Below are 14,372 nucleotides of genomic sequence, written 5' to 3'. Positions count from 1 at the left end.
AACAGACTATAACAATACAAACAGGTCCAGAGCAGAACGCATTAATGGATTTCTGGGAGGGAGCAGGGGCCCTGTAGATGTTACTGGTTCACTCTGTCTCAACCAAATGCCTGGTGGAAGAGCTCCCTTTTGCAGGCCCTGTTGAACTGTTTTATCACTATTAGGCATCTCATTTTGAATGCACGTAACTTCAATTTGACTCAGACAACTGACTAATTCTGTTCATCACTTAAATAGGATGCTCCATTAATGGCACTATAACAACATCTTTCGGATTATTATCTAATAGATAATGGACTCTGGGGAATGGTAGAGGACGGGAAGGCCTGGAGGATCATTGTCCATGGGGTCGCGATGGGTCGGACACGACTTCGCGCCTAACAACAAGATATCATTGGAAGCAGTGACTTAACAAACCTTCATTCTTACCATGTTCCACTTCTAAATAAATCATAATCATAAAGCTATTTCACATCACAAATTGTTTGGCCAGTATTTATCCTTAAAGAGATCAGATCTTAATTGCTTTGAAGGCGCAAAGGTGTTTATATTCCACCTCATAAAGCAAAAGGTTTTCTTGGCAGGACAAAAAACATTATTCAGCAGCCCTAAGAACACAAACATATAAACTTATTAAACGCCATTCAGCAACGGAGGGGAGGAGATGTAGTATGCATCCAATAGGCAACCGGGCACTGTGATTTAAGGACCACCTTCACAAACAGTTTGCAATTACAACGAGCCAGCGGTAGTTTCGCTTCCATGCTCAGACCGGTTGTTAGGTGGCCTACTCACCTATCTGAAAGGAACGCAAGCGACTGATGATTGAACTATACGAATCACTACCAGAAATCCTTGCTGGCATATACTAGGGATCCACAGGCTGAAAGAACGGTGACTGGAAGTAGATACTTAAAATAGACTCGACAGTCATGCAATTTTGTAGGCGAGAGGGGCATTTCCTAAATGAAACCGAACACGCGCCCTGAAGCAAAACACTCCAAAAGGCTTGGAAAGTGAGACACAACAGCACTCCACCCTGTAGATGACTTCTCGTCCCGCTTAGCTACCTTGCAACGCTTCTTATGGCACGCCCGCTTTACCTGGAAACAGTTACAGAGCAGGCAGCAGTTCAACAGACAAAGCTAAGCTAGGAAAGGCATTAACTGGCCCTTTCTACAGAACTTCTGCTCGTCTTTCAAACCCTAGAGAAACCCTGGCAAAAGCAGTCAACAGTATTAGATTAACATGCTGCTCCTTCGCTCTTAAACTGTTGCTCCTATTTAGGTAGCTGCAGAAGAGTTGCAGGACGACGAGAAGAACATCACACGTTTTAACTCCAACTGAGTGAACACGCCACCGGACAACCTTTCTTGTTGAACTTCATGGTCCATACCCCAAAGAGTTGAACTTTCCTGCACCTACACCTGCACTCTCCATCCAAGCCACCTCCGCCTTCCAGGCTCACCCCTTAAGCAGACCTGTCACTTCCCACCCGGGATGACCCCTTCTCCATACCTTCCCGCCACGCCTACAGTTCAGAGGGGCAGCAGCAAGGTCATATGCAATCACGGCCAGGAATAACCCCAAAAGCCCAGCAAGCCGAATCCAGACGCTAGGACCCAGAAAATAACAGGAAGCCCAAGCCACGCCCAGAACGCCCAAAGAGGGGTCTTGCAACGGCTACTACCGGTAACAGTTCGGAAGTTGCTTTAGAAGCTGCAACCAATCCCGTAGCGTCGACCCTCCTTCCGGCGTTAGAATTCCGCTTCTCATTGGAAGAAATGTTGATTGTGACGCGAAAGGATCTCATCGACGGAAGATCGAGGAATTGCCCTCTCTTTTTCGACTTCAAGGTGATGAACAGAGCATGCGTAACCAACAGGGTGCAGCCCATTCCCGCTTTCTTTGCCGCTTTACCCAAGTATCCAAGCGAACATTTAAAGAGCTGACAATTAGTGAAACGTGCGTGAGATAAGACTACTTTTGCATTTTTTTCTAGCCTGTATACATTTCCTGAATACCTTTCTAAACAGCCCGATCCTGAGCGTATTTACTTCGAGGTAAATCCCAATGGACTAAATGGGTCTTATTCCCGAATTCATGTATTTCTGTTGTAGACAAAAGATTAATTTTCAGCATCCGAGTGCCGAAACCGAAATGCTGTTTTGCATTGCCTTGTTAATACTAGCAGTGCAAGCCCAAACAGAAGTGACTCCATTCTAACTCCACTGACCTCACAAGGCTTAGCAATGCCTTTTTATTAAGAGGAACCAAATTGACAATAAACGTTATGCAAGCTTTCGGGCTCACCAGAAGTTTCCATCCTGGATATCACAAAACTTAAAAAGAGAGAAGGATCGAAAGCAAATTCGGTCATGGTGCAAAGCTCTAATTTTGCATGTATTACCTGGGGAATGCAAGCAGGCAAATCACTTCTTATTGCTGGCTGGTGTAACTAGACTTAGGGCTGCACTAGCAATCAATTTTAAATTAGGACCTGTTAGTTTATTTAACTAGTAACTCATTAGCACTGAGCTATGAAATCAAATTCAAGTAGATGAATCTGTTCTCTACATTCAAGTGTTGTCTCTTGCAAATCCATGCATATATGAATAGATTTAAATTATAAGGATTAAGGGAAGTCAATAGCAAACATGATAGCACTAATCTAGTGGAAACTGCAACAGGGATTAGTATTCTATAAAATTCCCAATTTTACATTCTTGTGGCGCAGAGTGGTAAGGCAGCAGACATGCAGTCTGAAAGCTCTGCCCATGAGGCTGGGAGTTCAATCCCAGCAGCTGGCTCAAGGTTGACTCAGCCATCCTTCCGAGGTCGGTAAAATAAGTAGCTTGCTGGGGGGTAAATGGTAATGACTGGGGAAGGCACTGGCGAACCACCCCGTATTGAGTCTGCCATGAAAACGCTAGAGGGCAACACCCCAAGGGTCAGACATGACCCAGTGCTTGCAAAGGGGATACCTTTACCTTTTACCTAAAATTCCCAATACCCGAAATTTCTTTCAACCCCCTGCCTCTCTTTCACTGTTGGGTATATTTTAAATAATAAACTGGTTTATGTAGAAGATTTATATTTTTCTTCTGCCACACACACAACACATGTAACTATTTAATTACACTCCTTCACCAAAGAGCTCAAGATGGTACTTTTATCCTAACAACCCTATGGCATAAATTGACGTGTGGGACACCCACCTACATGATACCCAGTGAAATTCTTTGGTTCTGCCCATTCTAGGTCCTTTATGTCACACACATGCTGAGAATATTGATATTCATATGGCTCTTGATTTCAGCATCTTAATTCACCAATGCCTCCCTGAAAAATTTAGCAATTATCAGATAAAAGGACAAATTCTCTTATGGATTAGAAATTGGTTAAATGGCAAGAAGCAAAGAGTAGACATAAATGGACAGTTCTCACAATGGAGAGAATAAACAGTGTGTTCCCATAAGAACCATTATTGAGGTCAATACTATTTAATTTGTTCTTAAATGATCTGGAACTAGAGGTGAGCAGCAATGTGCCTAAGTTTGTAGATGGCATGAAATTATTCAGGATGGGGAAAACCAAGAATGACTGTGAGAAGCTCCTGAAGGATCTCCATAAATTTGGTGAGTGGGTAACAATCTAGCTATGTTGTTCAGTTGGTATACACAGTGTTGATAAATTGATGCATAGTGGGACAGAAAATCCAACCTTCAAGTATAGGCTAAGTGAGTCTGAATGTGCTGAAAGTGACAGGGAAAAGGATATTGAGATTGTAACAAATAGTTCAATAAAAGTGTCAACCCAGTGTTCAGCAGCAGTGAAAAAGGCAAACTTTCTGATGGGGATTATTGGAGATGGGATTGAAAACAAAACAGACAATATTGTAATTCCCCTGTATAAGTCTATGTTGTGACCCATATTGTGTGCAGTTCAGGCCACTGTATCTCAAAAAGGATATTGCAGAGCTGGAAAAAGTACAAAAGAGGGAAATCAAGATTATTAGAGGTTGGAGCACCTTTCCTATGAGGAAATGCTGAAGAGTCTGGGACTTTTCAGTTTAGAAAAGATAACTAAGGGAGAATGTGATATAGAGGTTTATAAAATTATACATGGGGTAGAGAGAGCTGACAAAGAGACTTTTTCTCCTTCTCCCAAAATACCAGAACTCAAGGCAGTCCATTGAAGCTGATTGGTAGATGATTCCGGACAGACAGAAGGAATTTGCTGCCAGAGGATGAAGGTCCACACGCATTGACTGCTTTAAAAGGAGATTAGATAGATTCATGGAGGATAGATCAGTCAATGGCTACTAGCAATGGTAGCTAAAGGGAACCTCAACTTTCAGAGTCAGGCAGCTGCAACAAAGGAAGGCTTCAGCCTCTATGCCCTGCTGTTGGATCTTCAGAAGCCATTATGGGTGTCAGGATGCTGGACTAGATGAACGATGGTTCTGATTCAGCAGGGCTCTTCTTATATTATGATTTATATAAGATGATACATCCTCCACTCTAACTGGGAAAGTATCCAATATATATTTTGCTAGCTTTCAAAACTGAGCATAATTTGTTTCCTGGGTCCATAATCTCATAAATGCATGTGTGGAACTGGAAAATGAGACAAAGTGTACGAAGTTTGGGAGTTATTTCTACATAGAGAAGCAAAGTCTTATTCAGCAGGCCCTGAATATGAATTACCAAACATAGCAAGAAAATATCAAACTAGAGTTTAAGATGTACTGCAATACGTCCTTTGATAATTCATGTCTACAAGTATTCATTTCAGAAAATGTATACGCTACACCTCCAAAGAACTGCTCAAGTTTAAAACAATAAAATGTTAAGAAACAGCATAAAAACTATTAACATTAGAACTAGCAATAAAACAAGCAACAGGACTGCAAGAGAACAATATGAAGTGGCATTAAAATACAATTTTAGCAAGGAACATAAAATAATATTAATAGAATAGACCACAAGCTAAGACAAGGCCATAAAAACAACATCTTTAAAAGATGCATAGTCCTTTAATTGAATGTTTGGGTAAAGAGAAATATTTGAGCTTGGTACCTGAAAGATAATAAGGCCTCAACCCTGAAGGCAGATGCATAACGAGCAGGCTTGAGAGGAAGATCAACAGATATGCTGGACAGGATGGAGTAAGGCAGTCCCTCAAGTTATTTAGAGCCTGAAGGGGTTTAAGCACAAAATGGAATTGTGCCTAGAATCAAGCAGGCAGTAAGTACAGATCTTTCAGCACAATAGTGGTGCAGTGCATGCAGTCCTAACAATAGCCTCACCAACACATTTTGTAGCAACTGAAGTTTCTGGAGAGAAACATTTCTAAAAGCAGCCCCAAGTAAAGCACATTACAGAAATATAAGATATGATAAGGGCATGGACCCCCAAAGCCAGGTAATGCTTTTTCAAGGAATGGCTGTAGGTGGGTTATCAGCCAAATATTTCATGTGCATGCACCTTGAATAAAACTTTGTTGGTCTTAAAGGTGACATGTGACTACTTTATGTTCTGTATAACCCCCACCCATAGAATATGAAATATAAGTATATTATATATAAAACTTAATCTATTTTATTTTTTATTTATGTTATTTATATCCTGCCGCTCCCATATAATGGCTCATGACGGGTCACATGACTTTCCAGACCATTTTACTTCTACCCCAAGTTTAAGGCCCGCAGCTCAACAAAGTGGGAACTATGTGGCAGTCACAAAACACACTAGGAAATGGCTTTGTCCACTTTCCCAAAACATGGTGCAAGTGCTACATTGAGCAATGGTGCTCGGAACAGTCACATGTAGCTTCTGAGCCACTAATTATCACTGCTAAAGATGTTGTTAGGCTACTGATTTGCTACTATCAGCTGATATTGGATAGATGTTCTTCTGATTGTTGAGTATCATCCTCCAGTTTCTGGAATATAGTATCTCAGAGTTGAAAAGGCTACTCCCTCACCTATTGAAAAGGGAAAGCAAAACTGTTAATCTGAGGAAGAGTGCTTGCACTTGAAAGCTCACGCCTTGAATAAATCTTTGTTGGTCTTAAAGGTGCTACTGGACTCTGATTTTATTGTGTTAGATGCCAGTTTGTATTTAGCAGAGAATGTAGAAGGGAGCCTTGAGTTGCAACGGCTGTCTTTGGGAGACCTCATGAAGATTAGTGATTGCTGTCTATTTGCCTCCTCTGTGTTCTGTTTGCATCATTCTAAGACAAAGGAAACGAAGCCCTGGAGTACTGGAATCTCTCAGTACATAGGGAAGTATAGCAAGCAACATTCATTCATTCATTCATATACCGCCCTCCCCCGTACTTCACATGATTCCAAAGGGATAGCCATATTAGTCAGTATACTGTCCCATACTTTATATGAATTTGATTTAGTCTACTTACTTGGGAATGGGAAAGCTAGAAATCTAACAAAGTATAACAAAATTCATGAAATTGTAGGGTTACCAGCTCCAGATTGAGAAATTTCTGGAGATTTGGGAGTGGAGCCGAAGGCTGGAGAAGGGAGGGATCTCAGCAAGGCATAATGCCATGGAACCCACCTTTCAAAGTACAGTATTTGCTAGCGTATAAGACTACTTTCCCCCCCTGAAAAACATGCCTCCAAGTGGGGGGGGGGGTCGTCCTATACGCCGGGTGCACTTCAGTTGGGATAGACATAGTGGCCCATAGTACTGTAATGTAATGTAACAAACTCTATATTTTGAGTGGAAATGTTGGGGAGTCGTCTTAAAAGGTAAAGGTAACGGTATCCCCTGTGCAAGCACCGGGTCATGTCTGACCCTTGGGGTGACGCCCTCTAGCGTTTTCATGGCAGACTCAATATGGGGTGGTTTGCCAGTGCCTTCCCCAGTCATTACCATTTATTTATTTTATTTATTTAGATTTATATACCGCCCTCCCTGAAGGAGAGCAAGCTGGGTACTCATTTTACCGACCTCGGAAGGATGGAAGGCTGAGTCAACCTTGAGCTGGCTGCTGGGATCGAACTCCCAGCCTCATGGGCAGAGCTTTCAGACTGCATGTCTGCTGCCTTACCACTCTGCGCCACAAGAGGCTCTCTGGGGGGTCGTCTTACACGCCGGCAAATACGGTAACTGCTTTCTGCAGGAGAATTGAGCTAGGTAGTCTAGCGGTCAGCTGTAATTCTAGATCTGTGGGCCCTACCTAGAGTTTGATAACCATATAAAATAGTAAAACTACATTTTCCCTATGCAGAGTCTGCAATCTAATTGAATGTAACTTCCTGTTAAGTTCTGATGAAATCAGTAGGACCAATTAGATGCAGCTAATTCAGCACCCCTTTGATTTAATCTTTATATATTATTTGATTCATTAGAGCACACCGACTTGTGGCAGGTTATATAGTAATTCAATACTATAAAATCCCCAATAAAATCCCATAAAAACCCATCTCCTTAAGAAAAAAACAATTCACTACAATGCTGATGGCAGTAAAAAAAAAAAAAAGCTAAAACCCTCCCTAGCACAAGGAGGCAGTAAGGCCGGCGGTGGGTGAGTATAACTGGGCACACTGATAATAGAACCAGTGCAGCATCCTATCTTCCTAGGGGGGGCCCTTCAGATCTTCCTGACTAACTTGTAGGATGGGGGCTGTGTCTTCAAACATAGCTGTACAAACTGTACAGACTTACAGCATTTCTATTTTTGTCTTCTAATGAACATATAGCCTGACACAGTCCTGTCTAACATGAAAGCTTACATATTTAACAGGAGTTGGACAAAAGTCACACAGTTTTGGGGAGCTTTGCCCTATTTAAACCAGTTTTAACTTCATCTTTAACAGCCAGGTTGGTGTAGTGGTTATGAGTAGCAGCCTCTAATCTGGAGAACCAGGTTTGATTCTCCACATACTGCTGGCTGGGTGACCTTGGGCCAGTCACAGTTCCTCCAGAATTCTCTCAGCCCCCAGGTATTTCACAGGGAGATTTGTGAGAGGAAACATAGGTGATTGGAAGCCACTTTGATGCCTACAGGTAGTAAAAAGAACAGGTCTTCTTTTGCGTTTCTGGTTGTGGGGACAGTGTGGTGGACAGTACAATTGGAGAAAACACTAAATACTCAGAATATAAACAAATATAACTACCAAAATGCAATGAGAATATCCTGTTTCTTTTCAAGCTTGTTTAATTGCCACAATATCTAACACAGTAAACTACATTTGAATCCTAGGAAATGTTTCCCTTCTAGAAACAACTGTGTTATCAGTATGGGAAACCAGGTTGCATCAGAATTATTTTTTAAAAAAAACTTAATGGGGACAACATTAACAGCTTTGACTTTTCTAAAACTACTTCATTCAAATTATTGGGATCTTGCCTCTAGGCAAAACATTCAGGGTAAAGTGAGCACCATTATACGTATTCTGTTTTTAATTTGCATTTGAATCTGTAGAACAGAAAGACAATTCACTATATTGTCCCCAGCTAAGTAATGGTTTTCTTTTTTGGATTATCATCCCATGGACACCACTAATAGTGATGATGATGTTCCTTAAGACCCAAAGGCCAGAAAAGGGCTGCACCTAGCTAGTAATTTAAGCCTTGGCTCAGCTCTAAAACCTGCTTTCCATGTCCTGACCTGGCACATGTGAATGCAGAATGAAACTCCCTATTATGGAGTAACAGAATAACTTCTGGCTTGGAGAAGTAGGCTTCTGTGCAGGTTTGATCTCTAACTGTACCAGCTCTCTTTCTAGAAATCTGATTCCATCATCCTGCATGAAGGATACGTTTAGGGGCAAAGATACATAACCACAAAGTCACATAATAGCCATTTAAAATGTGTGTATGCGCCAGCTCCTTGCTAGTGATCAGATGGTTATGTGTGCTTCTTTGTATGCTACACAGACAACCTCCCCCCCTTTGGACACACACACGGTGATTAATACAGTACACATTGGCACCTGCACATAGGGAGAAGGGAAGAAATGCTACCCTGAAAATTTAAGCAGTTACTACAGACATTCATGTCTGACTGACGTAATATTTTAATCAGGTAGAGAGATTTATTTATTAAATGTATACTTCATCACACTTTTGTTCAATGATGCCAAGAGCTGTACACAGCTTAGCATTCTTTCCAATAAAGCCAGACAATTCCCTCTGGATACTTACAAGCAGGGCATGAGAGTGGCAGTATTTCCCTGTTGTTTGCCCCCAGCAGCTGATTATTGATGAGATACATTCCCTCTGTGCATAAAGGTTCAATTTTGGTATCATTGTTTCATACAATGCAAAATAAAAATAAAAAAGGAACACAACCCAACCTTAACAGGTAGGAACTCAGATTTGAGCTGTACAATAAAATAATGTAAAAATGTTAATTATTTATTGTAGTGTACAATTAAAAACAGAATAAAAACTACATAAAACTATACAGAACTAACATCACATAAGACCAAACATGTTTTGACCTTACTGGGTCTTCCTCAGTGGTCAGAACTGTGACAACTCTATATTGGTTGGAGCCATAATTTACAGATTCCATTCAACCACTCAGCTAAACTTTGGTTCATATATATTAACTTATGTTCCATGACTTTATAGGAAATAAGGAAAAGGTACGTGTCCCAGTTGCCCTCTGACATGGGGTAATGTAGAATTTAGATCCATAGACAAAATCTAAACAAAAGTGCCATGGCTACATGACAGCTAAATTTCTAGCAACCATGTTCACACAGAAATGCCAGAAAAGAGAAGGACTAGTGATTGCCGAATCTTTTCTACTTACAAAGGCATTTCAGGAAGTGTGACAATTTCCATCCCTGTAAGATAAACTGCATCAGCCAGCGTTCCATTTCCCTACAAAGACAGGAGTCTTTGTATCTCTTCATCCTGGACTCAGTTTCTCAATATGTGAGCCCTATACTCTAGCTGGGCTGCATTCCTAGGCCTTTACAGTGAATCCTAATACTTTACTGGGAATAATAAATCCAACAATAAACCTGAATAGGATTCTCGGTAGACCTGTTCACAATTGCCAGATTTGCAGCTCTACTGAATAAGGTATGGGAAGATTCTGATAAGCCTACAGCAATGTTGACAAGCAACCTTAGTCTAAAATCCAAACAATACGTTTTTATATTGCTAGCCAGTATTTCACTACAATCCTGGGCATAATCACGGTTCACCAGAAAAGGCAGCCAACAGGGCTTCTGCTTAAACAAAACCAGCCCTCCCCTATGATGGCTGCAATCCTATGCACCTTTGCTTTGGAGTGCCATTGAACAGAGTGGGCGTGGCTTCTGAGTAAACAAGCAGAGGATGGCGCTGCTTCGCTTCCATATGTGAGTCATTTGTGTCTCTTCAACCCCCCCCCCCCCAATAAAGATGCGCACACGCCCAAGATGGGTGGTCTGTGCAAGGATATATAAGAAGGGGCAGGTAAATCCCTCATATAGGAATAATTGTTCCTAATAGGGGCAGCGCTTCTTCGCCTCCAACGGATCCACTTGTTTGCCTCACGGCCTACGACAGCTCTGCAACAGAGAGAGAAGGCAGTGGAGCGAACCATTCCCCGAGCAAAAGCGGGGGGAGAAAGAAATTTCTGTCGCAGACTTTTTCTGGACCAGAGCAGCTCTCTTCGTGTCCTGGCCTCCTCGAACCTTCCTTCGCGTCAGCTGCACAGGGAGACGAACGAAGGCAGGGGTGAAAAGATCCTTTCTTTCTTTCTAACCATGTGGGGGGAGGTCTGTGTGCGCGCTGGCGCGAGAGCGCTCCTCTCTCTGGTGCCCGCCTTGAGCGAGGAGCGAGCTTTTTAGGTAGCTGGCGCGAGGAGGCTCACGCGCCAGCCGTCCTTAGCCTGCAGCGGCCGCTGTTTTGCTGTGGCGAGAGGCGGCGGCGGCGAAGAGCAGTAGGGAGGAGAGCGAGCCACGGGCAGCTGTGCTGGGGGGGGGGCTCGCGCGCGTGCGCGGGAGGGGGCAGGTGAGCGGGGGTCGGGGTGCGAGCGCCCTAGCGGTGGGGTGGGGTGGGGTGCGGTGGAGGGAGGGGAGGATGGCGGGGAACGGCGAGGGATGGCTGCCCGCTCCGCTCGTTGCGGCGGCGAGCCAGTGAAGGGAGAATTTCTTCCCGCCAAAACGGGGGAGCCGAAGGGTCGGGGTGGCGGGGAGGGAACTCCGGTGTCCTGACGGTGCCGGGCGAGGGCGGTATGTGGGGAGCGGGTTCTCGCCCGGGGGAGGGGATGGAAGAGGGCAAGGGGAGGGAAACCCGCGTGGGGGGGCGGGGGAGTCCACACGCTCCGGTTTGTTTCTCTGACCACGTCCCGCCCCCGATTGCTCTCCCTTCCAGAGTTCGCCTTGAGAACAACGCTGAGAAGCTCCCAGCGGTTCTCCCGCAGCCAGCAGCATCATGACCCGCGATTTCAAACCCGGGGACTTGATCTTCGCCAAGATGAAAGGCTATCCCCATTGGCCAGCCCGGGTAAGGCGCTCCCTCCTTCCTCCAACTAGCCTGCGGTCGGCTTTGCCTGGCATACAGAGACACACATTGCCTCTGCGCTTGGAAAGCATGGCATCCTCATGAAGCCTCTTTTGCCTTCTTTCTGAGCAAGGATGGCCGTCCCAAGTGGGCCAGCTGTTGATCTCCTACTTGTAGTTTGGTTCTTAATTCATGCCAGCCTGGAGAAGGGGGTGTGTTTGCACTGCTGAAAATGACTTCCAACATCTATTATGGGTGCTCACATAGGCCTTTCTTGCCCCTTTGGTATTTTAGGAGGGTTACACCTTTATCCCTTGTCATGAGCAAGCAGCCACTGTGCTTGCAGTCATTGCTGCATAGTGCTTTTTAATATTTATTGCAAGAGGCCTCAAACTTTTGCTGAATCAAATGAGTTATTGATGACAAACCTGCAAGCAGTAGTGTTACTGTACATTTAGAGGCTAGAGGAATGTTGGAAATTGTAAAAGGCCTAAGTTGCCAACTAGGAAATGAGAGACAGATAATTATATATACAGTACAACTGCTTAACTTTTATATCCAAACTCACACAAAATTCTGTTCTGAATACTCGTAAGTACAGGATAAAATAAAGGTGACCATCTCATGGCACACAGATTTATAGTAGAGTACTGACTATCATGACTTTATATACTCACCTTGTAATCAGGTTACATTTTTATAATTCTTATTTTAGAAAATGAGATAAAAAGGACACAAAGGTGGGATTACATAACAAATCATAGATATCAAACCAATATACACTGCCAAGTGTAAGCAGTAAATATATCTCTCCAACATCATCATAGTCCCCAAGACATTTCTCTACAAAAGATAATAGTCCTTACATCATCAAACATTACAAATTGGATGTATTTTGCATATTATTAATTTCACCATAACTACATATGCCATTGTCTATATTTTGTTATTTCTACATAGCCACAGCTTCTAATATACTCGATTTCAAAAGATTCTGTTATATAAAGATACTTTTCTTCAAAATTCACTTCCTTATACCTTTGTATTCGAAACCTGTTCTCATTGTGTCTGCATTGCAATATATTTACATACAGTTTTTAATCTTTTTCATTCTCAGTTTGTTTTTATTTTACATTTTTGGATTACAGTTTAAAAGTAAACAATGCTCCAGTGTCTTAAAGTGAAAATATGTTTTCCCTCCTGATTCTTCTGCACTAATTCTTCATATATACCCAACATTATCACATTTGTTCATCCTGACCACTTCATACACTGCAAGATTTTTAGTATTTCATTGTGGAGATTATCATCTATCCTTGGAAGTTTTCCAATCTGCATCCTGAAATCAGCTATTATCACAACTATTGTTTTATTGATGTTACCTGCCCGAAGTCTGTTGAAGGGTGGGCTATAAAACATTTATTATTGTTGTTGTTATCTGACATAACCACAAAAGTCACTGATCAAGTACTGTTCTAAAACAAATTTCTACTATGAATCTTTTGGTGTAAAGTACATTAATTGATGTGGTGTAAAACATCTGGACCATGACATCTTTTTGCATGGTTTATTATCAATCAAAACATAAACATTAGCATTTCCTACTTAAATCATTCCTATTTTTTCCTTTTAACAGAAAATTGTAAGTTCTTAAAGCTCCATGACATTTTTTCAATTTTTTTCTTTATTTTAAGCTATAAGTTCCTCCAATATGCTTGTAGATATCTATAAGTATGGTATTGGTTACCAGAAATAAAGCTGTTATGACGTATGAAACAATGTATCAGCAGTACTTCTTTGGTATCAAGCTAACTCATCCTGGGCAGCAGTAACTAGGAAATAACTTATACAGAATGAAGAACTGGGACTTCTGCAGGATGAAGTACAGAGTTCCCTAGCTGTAACAAGCTCTATAGGAGGAAAAGTACTGCCTCCTTTTAGTCAGTCACAATAGTAGTAGGATAACTAGGCAGTGATTTCATCAGTAATGTTATTGGTCTTTGATTTCAAGGTATCCAAAAGCGTAATAACATTTAATAAACCTTAATTTTTAGTCTTAGTCCTAGTTTACTGAACGATGTTCTGAGCTCTGTAGCCAGGTTTATTTGTTTATGTGCTGTTCCATAATATGGAAATTTATACAGAGTTAGTATTGGAGAGAGAGAGGCATCTCTTCCCGCTTCCATCAGCAACTTTGAACACTATTAAAGAGACAACAGTTGAGAGAGAGAGAGAGACGGGTTTTTATACTGCACTTTTTATTACTCAAAAGTAGTCTAAAAGTGGTTTGCAGTTGCCTGCCCTTTCTCTCCCCACAACAGACACTCTGTGAGGTAGGTGGGACTGTTAGAGTTTTGAGAGAACTGACTGGCTTAAGGTCACCAAGCTGGCTGCATGTGGAGGAGTAGGGAATCATACTCAGTTCACCAGGTTAGAGGCTGCAGCTTTTAACCACTACCATGCTGGCTCTCAAATTGTTTAGTTTTTTTTATTTGCAAGCTTGGGGGTATTAGGTTTTCTGCCCCTAGTGCCAAAGTGCATTAGACTAGCTGTTAAAGTTAAGCATCCTATTTAAATAGTAACTTAAGTACAATTCCATAATGAAATAGTGCTTTATTCCATGAAAACCTAATCCAGTTGTAGGAGGGAAAGATCCTAAAGTTTGATCCTCCAGTGCCTATAATTTTCAATTCTAGTAGCTAATCATTTGTATATCCAGTTTTATATGCAACTTTATTGGTCTACTGGAGCAAAATAAAACTGGTCTACATCTGCATTCATAAGAATAGTGAGTTGATGTTAAAAGCTGCTAACGACAGAATGGTGGGGAGATGTTACCAAGACTGGCCAGTTTAAGATGGAATACAGTCAAGAGTAATCAGGCTACTCAGTAGG

At 42.0% G+C, this 14,372-nt stretch overlaps 2 protein-coding genes across 16 annotated transcripts in view; one reads left to right on the top strand and one right to left on the bottom strand.

The window, feature by feature from the left end:
- The window catches only part of CCDC171 (coiled-coil domain containing 171), a 164,363-nt gene extending 162,614 nt beyond the window's left edge, over positions 1–1,749 (bottom strand). For 3 of the 9 annotated variants that reach the window (XM_077345119.1, XM_077345120.1, XM_077345125.1), the window contains exon 1: positions 796–1,364. In XM_077345119.1, coding sequence (XP_077201234.1) covers positions 796–865 — 70 coding nt within the window. In that variant the 5' untranslated portion in view covers positions 866–1,364. The other 6 variants (XM_077345126.1, XM_077345124.1, XM_077345127.1 and 3 more) reach the window with 5 other exon arrangements.
- Positions 1,750–10,185: 8,436 nt separating this feature from the next.
- The window catches only part of PSIP1 (PC4 and SRSF1 interacting protein 1), a 29,555-nt gene continuing 25,368 nt past the window's right edge, over positions 10,186–14,372 (top strand). The window contains exons 1-3 of one of the 7 annotated variants that reach the window (XM_077345112.1): positions 10,186–10,348; positions 10,482–10,709; positions 11,349–11,480. In XM_077345112.1, coding sequence (XP_077201227.1) covers positions 11,409–11,480 — 72 coding nt within the window. In that variant the 5' untranslated portion in view covers positions 10,186–10,348; positions 10,482–10,709; positions 11,349–11,408. Of the gene's footprint in view, positions 10,349–10,407; positions 10,710–10,874; positions 10,986–11,054; positions 11,207–11,348; positions 11,481–14,372 lie in introns of those variants that run through there. The other 6 variants (XR_013232602.1, XM_077345117.1, XM_077345116.1 and 3 more) reach the window with 6 other exon arrangements.

Source organism: Paroedura picta, chromosome 7, assembly GCF_049243985.1.
Source record: "Paroedura picta isolate Pp20150507F chromosome 7, Ppicta_v3.0, whole genome shotgun sequence".
Taxonomy (NCBI): Eukaryota; Metazoa; Chordata; class Lepidosauria; order Squamata; family Gekkonidae; genus Paroedura; species Paroedura picta.
Note: the sequence above shows the minus strand (reverse complement) of the source record. Positions and strands in the feature narration are given on the sequence as shown.